General features: G+C 45.6%; 1 protein-coding gene across 1 annotated transcript in view; it reads right to left on the bottom strand.

The window, feature by feature from the left end:
• Window positions 1-8,017: 8,017 nt before the first annotated feature.
• Window positions 8,018-21,041, bottom strand: part of Pcgf3 (polycomb group ring finger 3) — a 52,960-nt gene continuing 39,936 nt past the window's right edge. Inside the window, exon 11 of the mRNA XM_063230043.1 lies at window positions 8,018-9,722. Within this exon, the coding sequence (XP_063086113.1) occupies window positions 9,516-9,722 (207 nt within the window). The 3' untranslated portion in view covers window positions 8,018-9,515. The remainder of the gene's footprint in view (window positions 9,723-21,041) is intronic.

The raw sequence follows: 21,041 nt of genomic DNA, 5'->3' as shown, positions 1-21,041 counted from the left end.
TGAGGCTATGGCCACTGATATCCCTAGAAAAGCCTTGACATACCTCTTGGGGCTGTCTCCCATAAGGTAGCATGTCTGGGTGTCCAGTGACCTTCCAGCAAGATCAGGCTATTCTCAGAAGGCAGAATGGTCCTCTATCCCTGATGAGGTCGCTCCAAAGGAGCTACTACTCTCTACCACAAAAGTGTCTCCCACACCCACCCCCTACCTTGTGGGGAGTGTGGGCCCTGGATGGGGCACTACTGAGCCATTCAGGGGATTGCCGTCTACAGAGGGAACACAGCTGTCCTTCCCAGCCAGATCCGAATGTCAGTAGGGTCTGGACAGCATTTCTGCAGCTTTGGCTGCTTCATGTGGCCCCCATAGTTCACCACTCTTAGCCTCCACTACTGGACACCCTGTCCTCCACTCAACGCCTTGTCTAGATCCTGCCTGATCTTGTGCAGTGACCTGGGTGTGCTAGGTTAGCTGGGACTTTGATCAGCCCATCCTACAGCAATTGGTTGGATCCTGGCTCCAGGATATGGGGTCTGAGTCCTCCAAGGAAACACTGGAGCCAGGCCCTGGGTAATCAAGATCCCTGCTCCCGCACCCTCTCCAGCGATGACAGAAAGATAAATTCGTACTGTAAGAAGCAGTAGATTCCACTATGGAGGAAAATGGCTATGGAAAGAAGCAGAGTGCAATGCTGAGCGCTGCTGCATCCTGGGTGGTGTGGGGACCACAGAGGCAGGGGGGAGATGGTGTCCATAGGAAGGTGCCATTCGGGGGCAGGGACGGCAGGGGCTGCTCTGTGTGGTTCACCTGGCCCCCTCCCCTGCGCAGGCCCTCGCGGCTAGCATCGCAGTGACAAAGGGGTGACTTCCACGCTAGGAAGGCGCCCTGGTACTAGAGCGGACCCAGCCTCTCCTGGCAGAGCCACCCACTCAGCCATCCGGGTCCCGGAGGCACGCTAACAGGCCCAACAATTAATCATTTTGTCCAGATCTGCTAATCCGCAGCGAGACAAACCCTGTTGGACCTGCAGAGCCAGCGGGGCCGGAACCCTGGGTCCGGGCCACCTGTTCACACCATCTGGTCCCCGGCAAGCCTGGGACCGAGAAGGCGCGCAGGGGACGGAGGGGCTCGTCCTGACAGCCCGGTGCCGCGCAGCGTCGCCGCCAACACAACTCTTCCCAATCCCTACTGAGTGCGCCTCTCGCCTCCGCTTTTGGCTCTGAGAAGGTCACGTGCAAAAACGTGCGCGGCCAATCAGAGCCAGAGAAGCGATATTGCCGGGGGAACCCGCCCCGCCCCTCCTCCGTGGGCGCCTGGCTGCAGACTCCGGCTTGGACCAGGTTTCTCAAGCCTAACCCTTGGCACCCACGCTCTTGGAGGCATCGCCTACCCCGGCCCTCTGCCTCTGGTTCCGCCCCCACGCCGGTCTCTGACCACGCCCGCTCAGTACCACGCTCAATGGTGGCTTACGCCTCCTCCTTTCTGGCCTAGCCTTTCATCTGACCCGGTTTCACCCCTCCATTCTGGCGGCTCCCTCAAGCCCCACCCCTTTGATCCCGCCCCCCCTAGTTCTTCCTCTCTAACCACGTCCCTTATAGGCCACGCCCTTCTAAAAATACCCCTCTGTCTCGCTGCCCTACATCCAAAATTTTGCACTACCCTCCCTCCCCCCTCTCAATCCTGCTCCTCCCCAGGCCCCGCCCTCCTCTGCCCCTTCCCTCTCAGGCCCGGCTTAGACCACGTCTATGCAGTGGGCAGTGGATTCCGCCCCCAACCCTCCCGGCGGACAGTCACGCCTGTCGGAGACTCAAGCCCAGCAGAGAATGCCTCAACCCGGGGATAACACCGCCCGGGGCAGCCTTCCCCCATAGTCTTTTACTCCTCCAGGCTGAGGCAGAGAGGACAGGGACCCCGCCAGGCTCCTTCCAGGTCCAGCAATTAGGATTCAAGGGGCCCAGGGCTGAGGGATCCAGGGGTGCCAGTCCACATCCTGCCCTTGGGTGGCTCGGAACCCCCAGCAAGGGCTGCCTCCTGTAACTTCACCTGCTGTCCTGGGGGCCAGGACAGGCCGGGCACAAGCTGAGGACCCACTCCAGGCTGGCTCTGAAACCGTGGTAGGGTCTATGCTTTCCTAGACCGAGCTCGGGCTGCATGCAAGCCTGAAGGATGCCAAGTGCTGAGAATGCTGGGTGAAACAGACTGGTCCACAGGTCCACTGGTGCCAAGCTAGGGGAAGGTTCTCGGCCAGAGTACTGAGCAGTCTTCACCACTGGCCCTGGATGCTCGAGGTTTGTGACACATACCTGCACGTAGGCCCAGGGCCAGTGGTACCTGGGAAGGTTTGCGCCTCAGAGCATGGGCGTCGAGCTGCAATTCAGTGAATATCCATGTAATAAGACTATCTCTTGCACCCTTCAGTGAGTCCACTGAGATTCATGCTGTATAGAGAACAGAGGACTTTGCCTGAGGAGATCTAGGGCCCTGGTCAGCTGGATAAAGGCCTGAGGTTGGGACTGGACAGGAGTGGGTCATGGTAGAAATGACCAGGGAGGGTCTGTTACCCTGGCAGAAAGCAGAAGGGTCATGGAAGTAGGCAGATGGCTATGTGTTGCTGGAGGAGCTGCAGGTGGGCACTGCCCTCTGCTTCGCTGCACCAATAGCCATTGGGGTCTCCTCGAGCTCTCCCATAGGAAGGTTCTGCACTTGGCCAGTCACCAAGAACCTGATCTCTCAAAGCATTCCTGGGTTTCAGGGTCTGTTGCTCTGACTCAGCCTCTGTCCATGTATGTCCTCGGGCAGGGTAAGAGAGTGGGCACATCCTGTGGCACTTTTTGGTGCCCTCTGCACTCCTCTCTGCCCCTAGCCATGGCAGGGCTAGGAATAGGAGCAGCAACTTGACAGGACTGTAGGCAAAACATCAGAAATAAGGTAAAGTAATCAAAATTCACCAACCTGGAGAAATCTAGGCCTGGGGCAGGGAGTAAGGAAATATAAAGCAAGCAAATGAACCTACCATGGGCAATCATGGCTGTCCATGACACAGCTGAGAATTCTGGGTGGTCTAATCTGAGAAAGATCACAGCCCAAATGGAGTTGTTATGATTTATATCTGGATGTTCCCCCAAGCCCATGTGTGCTCAAAGGTGGGACCTGTGGAAGGTGATTGGATTAGGAGCCTTGTGGCTGCCTGGTTGGTGTTGGGAGGTGAGGCCTAGTTAGAGGAGGAAGTTCACTGGGTCAGTGTCCAGGAAAGGTGTATGTCTTTCCTGGCTACTTCCTTTGCTCTTCCTGTCCCTATTCCCTAAACAGCTCTCTACCAGACCCTTGTGCTATGCATTCTACCTGGTGGGGACGTAGCTGAACAGACTAAAAGATAAGCCAAATAAACTTCTATTCTTTTTAGTTGTAAGTGTCTGTATTTTGTCTCTACAACAGGAAACTAAGCAGGATGGTTCACACAGATACAAATCCTAAGTCAGTATGCAAGCTGGAAGTCTCTGCCAGAGGTGCAAACAGCTTATGTGATACTCTGCCCCTGAGGTGGCTTCACAGGGTGCACAGCATGGTAGGGGAAAGGGTGACTTCACAGTGGAGCCACCTGCAAACACACCTCAGGTAATCCAAGTGACCATCACTAGTGACATGTTGCATGGCAAGCTGTGCAGATCTACTGTGCTGTGTGCAGAAGGGCATAGGACTTCTGTGGTTTTCCTCTCAGAAGCCATCACCTCTGTCCAGTCATCAGAAAATCATCAAACCATCCCCAGTGTGGAATGTGTGCAACATACCTGACCACCCCTCCTCAGAACTGCTAAGGTCACCAAAACAAAGGAAGCCTGTGAAACTCACTGCCAGGAGAGCCCAAGAAATGTGACAGGTGAATGTCATGTGGTGTCCTGGGAAAAATCCTGGGACAGAAAAAAAAAAAAAAAACCAAATAATCCCTAAGAGACTATGAAGAGAATGCTCTGGTTCACAGTAGTGTGGCTATGTGGACTCATTCACCACAATGAGCTGCTAATACCAGGGAGCTAGTCAGGATCCAGGAGCTCTCTCTGTACAACCTTCCTTGGCAAAAATGTACAATGATTCTCAAATTAAATCTCTTTAAGAAAAATTCACTAACCAGAAAAGGAGTAATCCAATTCAATTAACATTCAAACTCTAGCAAGTAACAGACATAGAAAAGAGGGGTCCCCTCAGCATCCACTTGCCAGCAGAGTCTCAATCATGTAGGATGGAAAGTTGGGACTTCCTTATGAATTCCTCTTCTTCCAACAGGACAAAGTGGGAAAGGCTGCGGGGAGAGGTTTGGTTAAAAAAAAAAAAGAGAGAGAGAGAAATAGAGTCAAAATTGACTTCACTGTGAGAACCCCATTTTGAATGGAGCAGGATGGAAAGAGCCAGCAAGATACCAAGCAGCCACTTTATAGAAAAACAACCAAACAAGTCACTTCTGAGTACAAAAACACAGACAAGAACACAGGCTAGGAGAAAAATAACAGGAGAGCGGAATAGAATAAAGACATTAACCCAATAAAACCCAAAGTTCTGAATGAAACAGAATGTGACCAAAAAGGTATCAAATGAAAGGGATTTAACATATCTCTTCAGTGATGAATAAAATAGATTAAAAACCAGGAAAAAGAGTTGGAAGATTGTATTTCCTATTTCAAAGAGAACAACAGCAAACTTGGCCTGATGAACAGAGAATTCTTTTTATTTTTTTGGTCTTTTTCCTTTTTCTCGGTACTGGGGATCAAACTCGTGACTGCCTGCTTGCAAGGCAGGCTCTTATGCCGCTGAGCTAAATCCCCAGCCCCGAACAGAGAATTCTTTTATTGTTTTGTTTTGTTTTGATTGAGACAAGGTCTTGCCATGTAGTCCAGGCTGGCCTTGAACTTGCCATGATCCTCCCAGCTCAGCCTCCCAAGTGTTGGGGTTACAAGCATGTGCCACTACACCTGGCCAACAGAAGTCTTTACTCAACTGCAGAATATACAGGGGTACCAAGAATCAAATTCAGGATCTCATGCTGGCCAGGCAGGTGCTGCACACTCTTAAGGTTCATGTAAATTTTTACAGAAGTCAACTGTCCAGGTCACAGAGTCCCTATAAAACTCAGGATTAGGGTAAAATGGGACTTGTTATTGCCCCGGGGTATCTGGTCTGTAGATCAAGGGAAATGATCAGAAAATCCCATATGTTTGTAAATTAAGCTTCCATGTTATCCATGGGGCAGAGAAGAAATCAAAGTGAATTGTTGTTTTTAATGTAAGTCATAATTGACTTAAAATCTAAAGAGCAACCACTTAAATAACAGAATTTAACTATGTTTGTCCAGCTCAAAAACTAATAGAATAACAAATGAAACGAAGTAAAGGTAATTTGTATACAGGGGACAGAAATAGAGGGGAAGGAAGCAAACAAAGTACAAGAAAAATGGCAAGAATAAATCCCCATACCCAGTTACATGAGACAGCATAGCAGATGCCTTTGCATCCTCATGTGGCCCCTGTTCTGCTGCTGGGTATGGTCCTGTCCTGGTCCTTCCCAGCTGTCCTGTATCTGCTGCACCCAGTATCTGGTCTGGAAGGCTGCACCACGTGTGAGCAGCTAGCAGTTCCTGGTGACAGACACGGTCCTCAGCAGCACCTGGCCTCACAGTGACCACCCCAATCTTCAACCCTGGGAAGGAACAAACCTCCGCTGTCCCTTTGTCACCTGTGAGGCCAGCACATTAAGCCACTTGCCATGTATCAGAGTATTTCAGCCCCTGTGCTCAGGGACATCTTATAGTTGTCACTCCTCAGGAGAAAAGACTTAGTGTCCAGTGATAAAGGCCTTTTTACAGGAATAAGGATATGCATAGTGAGGTGGAGAAAGTTCATGAAGCATTGGGTCCTTCTGTGATAGAAAAGGAGACAACCTGCCTATTGTCAGGCCACTACACACTGCTGGCAGGAGGGGCTGTTTTGTCATTTCTGGCTCAGTCTACACTTGCTATGCTCAGACCTACTGGAGGGTGCTCCTTTCTCTCATGATACATGAGGGCCACCGAGCAGCTTCATGGTATTTTGGGTGATGGTCTGCCTAGTGAGGAGGCAAGGCTGGAGGGCAAGGCTGTGCTCCTGTCCCTGAGTCACCACCCCTTTGCTGGGCAGACTTCCAGATGGTCTAAGAGCGGGCACTCTGGATTAGTCTGAAATGCGGCCATTGCTTGCCAGATGGTGGCAAGGATGTGGTGCCAATGGCTCATGCAACATGCTATGCAACTGGCTCATGCAAACCTAGCTAGCCATGTTGGGACACCCAGTGTCTTGAGTGAGAAAGGGCCATTTAGAGGGGCTGCAGAAACTGCAAGAGACCTCAAGTGGCCTGAGATCCCATTTCTGTGTAGCTAGAGAGACAAAGTGTCAGCCAGTAGGAGAAAAGAGATGCAGGGCTGCACAAAGACAGCGAGGAAGCTGCTGGGCTTCCTGTGTTGTGCCAGGCCTGATCTAGAGGAGTCTTGCAGATCCCCACCTCTTGCGAGAAGACGAGTGTCCCTTGTCTGGAAATGTGGACAGGAGCTCCCAAGATGACTCTTGCGCCCCAGGCTGCCCCTGCAGCTGGCCTGCTCTCATGGCCACCATTCCACTGTGCAGAACTCTGACACATATTGCAGGAAAGTTCCTGAGCAGAGTTCCTCAGTGCATGCGCCCTGAGATGCCAAGACTTCAGTCTTGGCAAGGATTCCTGGAGCCAGTCCCAAAGCATGGTACAGAAAAAAACCAATGTCTACCATATATGAGATGGAGACACAGGAATGGCCTCATGGGGACATGAAGAGCAAGGCCAGAGGTCATCATAAACTAAAACATAGGGCTGCAGTGTGCCACGACCCAGTGTGGCTCCTGGGGTTCTTGAGGTTAAGGACCACCATAGGTGAAGAAAATAAAGACAAAGCTGGAGTCAGGTGTTGCCCTTATCTTCCTAATGGGAAAAAAGGAACTGCTCAATCACTGTAGCACCTTTATTTATATACTGGGAAAGATGATGTCCATTTCAGCCCCTCTGGAATGTCCATTCCAGCAACCCATTGCTTGGCAGGCCTGGGCCCCTTGCCTTCTTGGTGCTAGAACACCTTGTTTACACAGCTTGTTTTGGTCTTTTCGTTTTTTTCTGGGCTGGCCTTGCTTTCGCCCCACACATGTAATCAATCTCCAGCTTCAACTGCTCCCTACATATCCTTCTTTTTTGTTTTGTTGTTGCACAGGATGGGTGGTCAGTTGAAGCTAGAGGAACTGTGCTGGAGAGCTCTGTAGATCTTTTTATTTTAAGTGCAATCCAAAGATTTTAAGTTCCTGCATTTCGCAATTGAAACCCTATGCAGTCCATTAATCTGTGACAGTAGTCAGCCACCAGTGTAGTTGGCAACTGCCAAAAGGTATTAGTGATTTGAGTTTCTTTTATAGCATATTACTTTAGCATTGTTTTATAGACCTTTAGTAGTTGTACATTTTCTGCAGATGTTCAAGACCAAGTTAAGGTGAGACCTGTTTTAAACACAATCAATTTTTGTTATCTATCAAGGTCAGTTAGGCCTCCTCAGGAACCTTGGAACCAGCTGTAGCACCTCTTAGTTCTTCTGTCAGTGTCAGCCGTTCGGATGAGTCACGGCCATTGCTTGATCAAGTTGCTTTCTGGGAAAGCTTGGGAGATTTTTGCTCCTGGTGACTCTCCTTAGGCACACCACACACCGATCACTTTCCTCAGTGGTCTCACAGTCTTCTTGATCAGAATATCAGGGACTCACTGAGTATAGGATTTTAACACACAGCAGAGGTTCTCTCATGTCCTGAGTCCTCACTGACCTTCAGGGCTAGAGCCAAAATACTGGTTGTCCCCTTGGCCTATCTGTCTCTCTAATTGTTGGTCTCTGTACCTCGGATGTTGAACATCCAGAAGAAAAGACTGACAACAGTACAATGTAGTAGAGGCATTATCATCTTATCTAAATATGAAACATCTTACAGCATAAAACAGAATCATTATTTTTTATTTAACATTTAAATACCTATAGAATATTAAGTTACATATTTTATATAGAAAATCAGAAATCAAAACCATATCTGATGTTATAACATGAGAATCATGATGACTTTTTTTTTTTTTAACACAGTTGAATTTACATTTTTTTAAAACAGAAGATATCCCCTTTCTGGCCAGTCATCCCTATCTAACACATAAAAGCCTTTACCTAACTTGTTGACCTTTAGTAGGAGGTACATCTCATAAGCATTTGTTAGAGGCAGAGGTCTGAATCTGAAACAAAAGGTTGTCGCCATAAACAATCTGTTTTTACATCTTCAAAGACCTGTACATCTGGAGGCATGAATATATGAATACACCATGAGGTTAACGACAATCATTTGTCATAATCATATGAAAACCTTTGTATGGGCATTTTTAAAATCAAAAACCTTTGGTATTATTTCTTTTAATGATGACCACTGTGAACATATTACAATAATATTTATATAACTTTAGTTGGGGATGTCTCCCATAAGGCTATGGAGATCACTGGGGCCTCCAATCAATGAACAAGAGCTGGTAAAATGTTACCAGGTGACCAATTTCTTATTCAACAATTGAAGTCCTGTCTAATAATCTCAAAGCCAAGGGATTTTTGTTTAATAATTTTTCTTAAGAAAACTCCAATCATAACATTTAACATATTATTTTTGAACAATGAGACTCTCAAATTATGATAAGCAACAATGTACATTACATTTACACAACTGACTTCAGCATCATTTTGACTAACTGGGAACCCCGGTGGAAGCATGTTTTGTGATTCTATAACTCAAATAAACCTTGATTAAATGATCTATAAATGCAAAAGAAAAAGGGAAATTGCTGAGCTCAAAATAAAAAGAACAGCTGTTCACAAACGGACAAATGGACAAATATGGACAATCTGTACAAATTCAAACAGCCGTAGAAACAAACACAGAGTTGTTGGTGTCCACAAGAACTCTCCAAATTCCTGGAGGCTATTTCACTCCCCTTTGCTGAACTACCTCACTTCTTATACCCCGTGTCCTGGGGTTTGAAACACCTGTCTCTTCCAGCACCCCATGCCCTCAGGGTGTTTCCCAGGCACCCTGTGCCACTTGGACACTCCTGTACGGGCACTTGTGCTCTTGGCTCCACATGTGTGAGTGATTACTAGCTCAGCGGCTTCCAGCAACAGCTTAACGGACAGGACAAACAGATACACAGACAGACTTAAAAACATCTTTCACAATCAAAGTGTACTCAAATATATTTTAGCCAAACTGAGTTACAAGAAATTTTTAAAATTGTAGAATTTGTAATTTTAAATAGACTAGTCACATTTGTTGTAGGTCAGTTAGCAGAGGTCTCTTATCAAAGAATTTGAAAAAGACAAACTCTTATCTATAATTAACATATTTTTGTCATAGGACTTAGCATGTACTTCTATCATCTATTTCAACTTTTTAAATTTTTGGTTACCATCTCCTGGGCATCTTGGGTAAATTAAAGTTGATTCTAGCTTCATCCTTTTCTAATGGACTGTGGCGTGGTCTCCAAGGCATCACTGCCATAAGAATCAACATCAGCTTCTTGAGAGGTGGAATCAACTCCTTTCCTGGGTTTGGGCCCACAATACAGCTGGACAGCACACACTGGCACCCAGGTAGGTCATTTAGCTTTTCCTAGAAAAACACAAGCACACCCTTGACCCCACATTAGCACTTGACTGGGTGCTTTCATTGTCCAGTATGAAGATCTTTCCAATGGACTCTTTTTAGATTTGATTTGATTACATTATCTATCTGTTGAGGTAGTTTCATCTTTATTAGAATTTAAACAATTTAAATGGCATTTACTGCCAAGTGAAATCTATTATGAGATGAACTCTCCCTTTTGTTTTTTTTGAAATTTAAATTGTGAACACATTTAGCTTACTTTTAGACCTGAAGGTTATAAAGAATTTTTGTGGTAAGGTATAAAGAAAATGGAAACTGCATCTTATATTTAGGTACCTTGGGCTCTCCTGTGACATGCAGGTGGTGCTCCTGCTCTGGGCTGGAGGCCCTGCTGTTGCTGGAGATCTGAGCACCACTGCAGTGTAAATTTTTGATTCATAAGGCCTGTGCACAGGTGATGGGAAAAACCAGGGTGACTTGGGTAGACCAGAGCCGTGTCCCACCTCTCTAATAAGTATCAGAAGATCCAAAATCCTTAGGTAACCTTTCTTTATTTATATATTTTCCAATTTTTGCCAAGGGAAGAACAACCAATTGAGCAATACAATAATCTAGGAGATTTCAACTGTGTTTTGAGTAGATTGAACCAGCCTGAATTTTTAGAATTTTTAAAGATTAGTTATTGTATTGGTTATCTGAAGTTGTCTTTTGTAAGAGCATTTTGTAAACAGGAATCAGCAAACTGCAAATCAGGACCACATTACCCCCCAACCAGTAGGAGCCTGCCGGGCCAAGCAGGGCCAGGCGATCTCGGAGAAGCTGTCTGAGCTGTCACACCCCTACTCTTTGGCAGGGCTGCTGAAGGCCCTGCTGGAAGTTTTTCTTTTATAACAGTTTTGAATTTACATCGAGTGGCCCAATGATACCGTCTTCTGCACTCTGGACAGATAGTGGAACGTTTTGCTGAATGGACAGTTAGTGGCTCATGATATGGGCAGAAAAATGACAGATTCCAAAAAAATTTTAAAAAGCGCTTTATTAACTGAGCTCAGCAGTGATCCTGTCCCAGGAGGCAGTCAGGAAAGTGTGTGCCTGAGCCAGGGACTGCAGGGAGTTATAAAGTAGCAAGCCACAAGGGGAGGAGTCAGGGTTTGTCCCTTTAAAAGGAACCAGGTAGGCAGAACAAGCAGTTACAGAAACCAGGGAGGCAGGGAAGGGTTACATGGTGGGTGCGTTACAAGGTTGCAACTTAACTGGCAATTATACAAGTTCTACGGGAAGAGAACAAGTTATAATGAGTGCAGCACATTTTGGGTCACTTTTGAGCTTACAACCTTCCCCAATGCTTTTGGTCATTGAGTCAAATCTTTGACTCTGTTGCATAATCATATGTAGGTAACTGGTTATATCCTTTTTGTCTAAGAATAAGCATTGTAACAGCTTGAAATCGGTCCTGGATGTGTTTCAAGAGGTACTTTATAATACATGGGCCAATGGTTAAGGCAAGTAGGAAGAGGATAATTGGTCCTATCAGAGCAGAGAGCAAGGTGGTCAGCCAAGGGGATAGTGAGAACAAGTTTTGAAACCAATTCTTGTCAATTTGTTATTTGCTGTTCTTGCTAATGGAGTCTTTGTTTTTAGTTTGTTTATGCTATCACCTATGACTCTAGAGTGATTGGCATAAAAACAATAAGTCTCTCCTAAGGCTATGCATAAGCCACCTTTTAAAATGAATAATAGGTTTAGGCCCCTACGGTTTTGGAGAACCATTTCTGTCGAAGACCCTAGGGGTTCTTCCAATTTGGATATAGAATGGTTTTTTTTTTTTTTGTAATTTTATTTAAGGAGAAAAAGAAAAAAAAGCAGAGAAAGGGTACAAGTTATACAGATTTACAGAAAAAAAATAAACAGTAGGAAATCACTAGTTAATGAATTACATATTGTCATCTTAGAAATAATTGTTCGAGTTACAAAATTAAAGCTTATAAAGTGGACATTCCAACAGTGAGACTGCAAACAGTTCTGTTCAATAATCCAACAAAACTCAGTAATATCATTATCTATCTTATACACTTAAATATACATGCAGTTATATCGTTTAGAGCACTTTCTTTTCCTCTCTTTTGTACAATGACAATTACACATTTTGGGTTTTGTTGCTCCCACAGTTCTTACTACTTTTTTGGAAGAGAGTAGAACCAAATGTGACATAACAGAACAGAGTCAGTCAAATCAAAAGGGTGGGCATAATAGATAATGTAAAAGCATAATATAAGGTGATCAACAATGGTTACCATAATGCCTCCCACTATCTCTAATAGAACTGCCTATATCATCAGTTATAATAAAATTGAACAAAACAGTAAAGAACAAAACCAACAAAACCAAAACATTGGAGACATTATAGGTCTTCAAAAGTAGATAATAATCAACCAGAATGGGCTTCATAATGAATCCCACTATTTTCACAGCTGTTGCCTAAACTTTCAAACCTGGTACTATCAAGCAAAGCAGAATAGAGGAACATCAGCCAAAACAAGATGGTGAGAGCAATACAGGGCTTTAAATCAAGATAATGGAAAGTCAAAGTGGGTTACTATAATATATCCTGCTATTTTTTGTTTATTTTTCCCTTAATTAAAAGGATAAAAATAAAGAAGTAAATAATAAAATGGAGAGTGAGATAAAAGAGGGCATTAACAGCAAAACAGCACAGATCGAAACATAACCATTTAAGCAAAATAGTGTTTCACCACAAGATAATCCCAACATAAAAGTAGTTACCATATTGTCTCTTTCCTTGAAATCTTTGAGTATAACTTCGTATACTGTAGCATCAAATATATCAAAACAATGTAAAACCATTTAAGAGAATGACAGTATTACAGGGTATTTAGAATCAACTAACAGAAATGAACAATGGTTTCTGTATAATCTCCTTGTCTATAAAAGTTTTTGCTTATACTATCATATATAATAAAATCCAGTAAGATACAACCTGTTTAGATCAATGGAAACAGAAGAACAAAAGCTTGATGAGACTTCAAAACAAGATGATACTAAATCAATATTACCTCTTAAGACGTCATTTTCTCCAAAATAGCTGTTCCTATCATTCAATCTTCTCTGCCTCATTTCTGTTGAGCTCTTTTTCTGTCATTAGTTGTCAGTTTGTCTTCTTCATTTTGTTTTCTGTTCCATTCATTGTGGCCTCTCTGCCACTATTTATGAATTCTTTGTATTTTTCTTTTTTAGAATATCCTGCAGTATTCTCTGTAGAGTTGAATTGGTGGTTGCATATTCCCCTAGTTCCTCTTTATCTTGGAAGCACCTTGTTTTTCCATCAATTTCCAGGGATAGTTGTGCAGGATATATCAATCTTGGCTGGAGATTATTATCTCTCAAAGCTTGAATTATTTCCCCCCACGCTCTTCGTGATTTGATGGTTTGTGCCGAGAAGTCTGCTGTAATTCTGATGGGTGTTCCCTTGTAAGTGATCTGTTTCTTGTCTCTGACAGCTTTTAATATTCTGTTCTTGTATTGGATTTCTGGAATTTTAATTATTATATGCCTGGGTGTTGCTCTGTTTGGGTTGTAGGTGGCTGGGGTCCTGTATGCTTCATACAACTGAGTATCTTTACCTTTTGCTAAATTAGGAAAATTCTCCTGGATTATTTCTGTGAGTAGTTTTTGTAGTTCATTTGTTTGTGTTCCTACTTCTTTTATGTTCTTAATTCTTAAGTTATAGATCCTCTTATCATCTTCTAGTCTTCGTATTATTGCTGTTTGTTTCTTTGTTATTTTTAAGAAGTTTTTCATTTCATGCTCCCATATTACAAATCTGCCCTTCAGTTCAGATAATCTGTCCTTAGTTTCTTTCAAGCTGTTATGCCAGTTTTCGATAGAGTTTTTAGTTTCCTGGTAATCTCTTTGAACCTGCTTCACGTATTCTATGCTTTCTCTATTTTCTCCATTAAACAATTCTCCCCTCTTTTTCTGTTCTTCCATTCCACCATCTGTTTTTTCTTGGGTGGTGCTTAGCATTTCTCTAACTATTCTGCTTATGTCTAGCTTCAGGTCATTAATAACTTCATTCCTGAACTTGTCTATGAGGCTCTGGACATAGTGCTTTATATCTATTGGTGCTGTGTCTGCTATTGCCTCTTTCTCAGGATTGGGGGCCGAGGAGCCTTTTTTATTGCTGCCTCTTCCCATATTCTTTGTTCCTTATATATGCAAGCGTATATAGGAGGCCTAGCTTCCTTCCCTGTCAGCCACAGTCTGATTGAATTGCGCCAGCTAGGTGTTCCCACCCACCGCAGCGCACCAGGAAGTTGCAGACCAGGCAGCCTATGCGGGCCCGCCCCTCCAGGTCAATCTACCTTCAGGCGCTGGGACCTGGGTTGTGCTAGCCTACTGGGTCTCAGCCAGCAGCATCACATAGGCTAGGCACTGCTCGCCAATCCTGCTTGAGAGGGGGATATGTGACTGAAGTCACTGCAGTGCCCTGTTCCCACAAATCTGCCCGGTCCCAGAATGTCCTCTGTTGGAGTCTCCTAGACAGTGGAAGAGTCCCAGTTTCACTCACTGCAGGTCAATGCACAGCTCCCTGCCCATCCTGCTTTCAACTCTGTTCACCAATTCCCGTTCTCAGAGCTTTTGTGCGTCTCTTTCCCTGCCTAGCCGATGTAGACGCAGTAGCAGCGGCGGGAAACCCAAATCATGGCTTCCAATGGCGCGGGCTCCAGCTTCCACACTGGGGCTTTTCTGTTCCTGTTATGGCACCAGGATTGCATTCCCAGTTGGTTTCTCTCAGCTCAGTTCATTCTTGGGTCAGCGGGGCATATCTCCACTTGTTTATGATTCCTTACTCCGCACCATTCATGAATTCTAAGCTGGGTCTTTCAGAGAGCCTCCGTAGCTGCTACTATCTGTCTGCCATGTTCTCCCAGAAGTCGGATATAGAATGTTCTAGTGTTGCCAAATCTTTGTCTATTAGGGCACTCAGTTCTCAGCTAGCTTCAGTCACCAATTATTAAGCTTGTAGCTCTGAATGCTGTGGCTCCAAAGAGACCTAGACCCATCAAAACTGGTATTAACATAGGAACTGCTTGAGCTGTCCTAAAGAGGTCAGATTCTAAATTTAAGATTTTTTTCCATTAGTGCCAGAATACCAGTAAACTTGGGGAAATACATGTGTAAGAATACACAGTTTAGTATGCCTAGTAAATAGATCAAGCATGACACAAGGAGTTAAACCTGAAGTACAAGCAAACCAAGATCCTGTAGGGACTTCCAGGTGTTGACTTGGTGCCTAAGAGACATTAGTTATTATAATAGAATCAGAACATAAGTTTGCATAGGGGCTAGAGTTGAGGGTATAGGCAGCAGATCTAACATAAGTTCTATTACCTTGAATATTTTTAAAGGTAAGGATGGGTTGAATTATGGCCAGCTAACAAAGCAAGCTGTATATGACAAGCAGAGAGGACTATCAAGAGCATTTTGACAATTTAAGTTTAAGGGGGGTCTTAGTCCGAGTAATGGTCCATTTATCTGTATCCTGAAGGGAGGACTTTGATATGTGAGTGATGTATCCAGGTAGGTTTTCCTGCTACTTTGACAGTCATAGGGGTGCTGAGGATGATGGTATATGGCCTGGTCCAGTGAGGTTCAAGAGAAGAAATGCAGGAATGGCACTTAAGTGGCACTTGATCTCCTGGATTAGCAAAAGCGGAGTTTCTGGTGTGGGCAGAAATTTGGCTTGGTATTCTCGAAAGAGTTGGTGGATGGAAGTCAGCACAAGTTGAAGAGCCTATAGGGACTTAATCAAACTGGTTAGCAGTCTCTGCCATATGAATACTATCAGGGTGGGGGATGAGGGGTGGTGGTCTCTCATAGACTGCCTCAAAAGGGGTTATTTTATTTACATATGGAGTACAACACAAGCACAGGAGGGCAAAAGGAAGGAGACTCATCCAGTTTTTGCCGTACTCTAAAATCAATTTGCTAAGCGTCTCTTTCAGAGTTTGGTTTATCCTTTCAACTTGACCTGAACTTTGGGGATGGTAAGCACAGTGAAATTTCCAATCAATCTGTAATAACTGAGCAACTTTATTAGTGATGGAAGCTATGAAGGCCAGACCATTGTTGGATGCCATAGATAAGGGAAGGCCAAATCTAGAAATTATTTCATATAAAAGCTTTTTGACAACAATTGAGGCGGTTCGGTCTTTGTCGAATATTCCTCAGTCCAACCAGTGAAAGTAACCACTCAAACCAGCAAATATTTATGTCCATGTGGTCCTGGTTTTCCCATGTACATGAAGTCAGGTTTTTAGTGTTCTCCTAGAAAAGTTCTCCGGTATCAAATTTCCTCTGACTTTGTGGTGACTTTGGTATTTACTTGTAGACATTGTGGGCATCTTTGACTGACTTCCTTTGCTAATTGAATCAGCTTGGGAATGAAGTACTTGTTCCAAAGCAACTCACTCAATTTTGGAACTCCTAGGTGTGAGGCCTGGTGGATTTGAAGAATTAGGTCTCTTTCTAAGGTAGTGGGTATTAGAATTCATCTGTCTGGCAACTGAAACCAATTTTCAGGGGGCTCTTGTTTTGCTTGCAGTTGTCTAGCTAGCTCGTGATTTGACTTGGAATACACCACTTGGGGTAAATAAGGGAGTGGCAGAACTGGCAGCAAATGGGCTGTAGGCTGCACAGATGACTTTAGAGCTGCCTCTCGAGCATTCCTGTCAGCGAGTGCACTTCCTATTGTGATTGGATCTTTTCCCATTTTAATGGCCCCTGCAATGCACCATTGCTATAGATTTGGGGAGCCAGACAGCAGCTAACAAGTCCAAGATAAAGGATCATTCTTAATTTTTGAACCAGCAAAGGTTAAAAGCCCCCTCTCTTGGTAGATTGCCCCATGTACATGAATGGTAGCAAAAGCGTAACAGCTATTCGAGTAGATAGTTGCCCCTAGATCCTCAGCCAACTTTAGGGCCTTCGTGAGGGCAATGAGTTCAGCCCCTTGAGTGGAGGTGCCTTGATCCACAGGTTGGGCCCAAATTACTTGTGTTTGAGTGGTTACAGTCACCCCTGCCACCCATTTACCTTCAAAAAGGAAGCTGCTACCATCGGTGAAATATTCATCATCTGGATTCTCTAATGGAAGATCAGTAAGGTCTTGACAAAGACTGGCAGTGATAGAGAGCAAGTCCATGCAGTCATGGATGGGTACCTGTGGGTCATCATCTGACAGCAGAGTTGCTGGGTTTAAGATGGTAGTCTCCTTGAATTCAATAAGGTCAAGAGTTAAGCAAGGGGTCTGGTACTGCACAATCCTCGTCCTGAGGAGGATTTCAATTGCATGAGAAGCCACAACTTGGAGTTTCTGTCCAAAGTTAATTTACTGCCTCTTTTATTGCCAAGGCAGTGGCTGCGATGGCTCGAAGGCAATTCGGCCAGCTCAAAGAGACTGGATCCAACCTTTGAGAGATAAGCAACTGAGAGGTGCCATGGTCCCAACATCTGAGTCAATACCCCCTTTGCTATCTCATGCTGTTCTGCAATGAACAGCAGAAAGGGTTGGGTCAAATCTGGTAGGGCCAATGCTGGAGCTTGGGCAAGGGCCAATTTTAGTTTTTGGAATGCTTGGCTTTCCCTCTCAGTCCAAACAGGTGGGTCAGAAGGGGTTCCCCAGCTGTAGCATGGGGGGTTATGTTCAGCAGACAGAGAGGTATTCAAAGTGGGACGCTTAGAAAGTAGCACCCTTCCTTGCCACATGGGCACCTGCGGGACAAAACTCTTGTTCACCGGCAGAGTGTACCCCACTCAGTCTTAAGGAATGAAGTGGCGGGGGTGTGGGCAGGGCCAGCACGTGGCTTTAGGGATCCCACTGGCAACAAGAAGCCAAGCCCAGAAGCCAGCACGACCTAAACTGAAGGACAAAAGACGCTCCCTAATATGGGCAGGCATACCACATACCAAAGGGAGTCAGGGAAGATGCCAGCCTTTGCGGCCCGTATCGCCTGCCTTACAGGATAACCCCAGTCCCTATCCAGCAGGCGGTATGATTTGAGAGACTAGTGTGTTCACATCAGAGAGGCCTCCAATAAAGGCCAACTGAGAAGTTGATGGACAACGCCCCAGGTTAGGCTACAGGAAAGGAATTGGGGTTCCAGCCTGCCATTCCTCCCTGCAGTGGAGAAGTGAAGAGAACAAGGCTGAGCCAACATTTAGGATTTTTTTGGAATGGAAACCAAAAATTGAACTCAGGACCTTGTCCTTGCCAGGTAGGAGCTTATGCCACTGAGCTCTATCTTCAGCCCCTGAGGCTGCATCTAGAGACGAGCTCACCCAATGTGGCGAGGAGCAAAACTCCATGAAGGTGAACCTGCAACTCTAAAATAAGAGCAGCCTACCAGGAACCAGGAATACCCATGAGTCTCCATTCAGACTGCAGATGAAAGCAGCAGAAAGGGCAACTCGCAGAGGATGTGCTCCCCCGGAAGGCAAGGCCAGGAAGACCAGAGCACACATGTGAGTAAAGCCAGCCCACAGTGTTGTGTCGTGGACAACCAAGCCAATGCAGAGTGCTCAGGACTAGAGTAATCCTCTAGTCCTTTCACAGCTTTTAGACTATGGCAGAATTCACAGGCTCAAACCCTGAATGGGTAAGTCACAAGACAAATGATGCTCACCAACTGCAACGCCCCGTGTGCAACTTCTTTGCCAAGAGAAGTGGGTCACAGGGGCTGAGCTGTGTCGAGAGCCTGCAAGGCCTGTGTAGGCCCTGCCATGCTGTACTCTGGCAGGAGACAGCAACAAACTTGGAAAAGCCAATCTGGTTTCCTGACAGCAGCAATGTTCCTGTGCTCCTATTCCCCAGCGGCTTAGGAACAGCACTTCCTCTGACAAGCCTGTGCGACTGTGGCCACGACAGGACCGAGTCGGGTTGCTTATGCACAATGACTTTCTGAGAGGTGTTTACCTAGGCCACTGGGCCAGACTCCACGGCTCTGGTTGAGCTCAAAAAGGGCAGCATGGTGCTCCATGCATGGATGAGGAGAGTGAGAAGAGATCACCTGGATGACTGGAGGAACCCAGGGGGGGCATCCTAGGCCTCAAGATTGTGCTGTGAAGGGCACCTGAATGCTGCTAGGCACCAGGACTGACACTCACTGAACACTTCCAAGAAGATGCTAAGGCGTCAACTCTTGACCTAGGTAGTGTCTTCCATTGCAGTAACCACCTGCACGTGATGTGTGTGGAAGAGTCAAGCAGCTCCAGGAACAGAAGTCAGACAGCCTCAAAGACAGAGTCTCTTTCTCTGGTCTGTAGCCCATGGCATGCTTGCATCCTTGGCAGTCAGCAGGGCCAAGGTCGGTGCCTGCATCCTCACATGGAGGCCCCATCACAGAGACCCTGTGTGCCTGGCTGCCTGGGGCATCTCACACACGAAGAACCTTATGCGTAGCATGCCATGTAATTTTCATTCACATAGTCCTCTGGATGGCTTATTCTGCACTAGGAGATAGTGGTTACCAAATCCAATAAGCAGAAGGATCCCTAGGGCAAAAAGCTGCTCTCCAAGGGGAAGTCCACATGGTAAAGTGGAAAGGGCTTCACCAACACAACGGTGCTGCAAAGCCACCCATGGTGCAACCTTCAACATAATCCAATGGCTGAGGTGCTGGGCACTCTGTCAACCTTTCTTCCTATCCTGCAAATTAGGACTACCAATGACCAGCTCCTGGGATGGGAAACACCTCTACAGATGAGGGGCACGTGACAAGACCAGGCACCGACACACAATACCCAGCCAAGGCAGAATGACATAGCCCTCTACCCAAGACTCAGCCTTCTTCTGAGGGCCAAACCCAAGCCACAAAACAGCTGCAGGGTCTATGCAGGACAAAAGGAATCAGAGACAAATGCCAACAGGACCCCAGGATTGATGGTGTCAGTGCTACACCCACAAAGAGGTGGAGCCAGGATGTGATGTAATGGCAGGAAGAAGGTGTGATTGGCTTTTTGCTGGTTCCTGCTTGCTGTTTGTAGCCGCCATGAACTGCAGCCCAGCTAACAGCAAACCTTGGCGGCATCCACAAGGTGCTGATTTTAGGTGCAAGGAAAATGCACAAATTCTGAGGGTAAGACGGCTTCCACCTCGATTACAAAGGGCCTGGCAGGCCAAGCAGTGTGCCCCTGAGAGGGCAATTTGTGAAGATGTAAAGGTGAAGCCAAAGGTGCAGTGGAAAGCCCAAAAGTTTAAAAAAGCCAAGAATGTGGATGATCCAAGAAAAGCTGCAAAAAGCACAGAAGATTTAAGAGAAAAGCTGCTGGAGTTAAAATCGCCAGAAGTGCCGTGGGAGTGGAATCACCCAAGCCTTTTGGAGCTTATAACCAGTTTGCTTCAGATGCTGAGCGTGGAACTCTAGGACTTAATGTTTGTCCTGCTGGATGTTGGACTTGCTTTGTTTCCAATGCTTTATATTCCGCTGTTTGTAACTTTTGGAATGGTAATGTTTATCGTGTGCCTTTGCATTTCAAAAATGTTTAACCTTGTTTCATTTGTACAGGGGCTTACAGTTAAGAGCTTGCCATAGATCTTAGAGGAGACTTGGGACTTCAGACTTTTCAGCAATGCTAAAACTGTTAGGACTTCGGCAACTCTTAGAGATGGACTAAATGTCTTTTGTATAAAGGATGTACATGAGTCCTGGGGGCCAGGGGTGAGATGTCTGTGGCCCCCAGGCCTCATCAGTTTGCATTGTGCATTTGTGATTTGTTCATTGTCTAGTGCTTAGATTGATGGTTTCAGTGCTACACCCACAAAAGGGTGGAGCCAGGATGTGATGTAATGGCAGGAAAAAGGTGTGACTGGCTTTTTGCTGGTTCCTGCTTCTGTTTTTAGCCGCCACAAACTGCGGCCCAGCCCGCCTGCCTTAGAGCCAACTGAGTGTGGACTAAAACCTCCAAAAATTATAAGAAATAAACCTTTCCTTTCCCAACTTTGGGCTTCAGGTATTTTGTCTCAGCAACAAGTAAAAAGTAACTAAGATACCACCCGACATCAAAAGAAGGTCATTCGAGTTCACAGAAAGTCCTCAGCCTTTTAGGGTAGACAGGATCTCCATATCTGGCAGCTGGATCCCTAAAATCCTTAAAATGATTAAGAATGAGTTGCAAGGGTAACAAAGGGGAGGAACCTGTTTGGTCCATAATAGTAGACACGCGAGACAAGGGTGCAGAGAAGCGAACAAAGACAAGATGGTGGAGGCCTGCCACACAGACAAAGACAACATGGTAGAAGCCTGC

Source organism: Cavia porcellus, unplaced genomic scaffold, assembly GCF_034190915.1.
Source record: "Cavia porcellus strain 051 isolate PalLab524CR breed Dunkin Hartley unplaced genomic scaffold, mCavPor4.1 scaffold_18, whole genome shotgun sequence".
NCBI classification, from domain to species: Eukaryota; Metazoa; Chordata; class Mammalia; order Rodentia; family Caviidae; genus Cavia; species Cavia porcellus.
The sequence above is the reverse complement of the archived record's forward strand: the minus strand, read 5'-3'. Positions and strand labels throughout refer to the sequence as shown.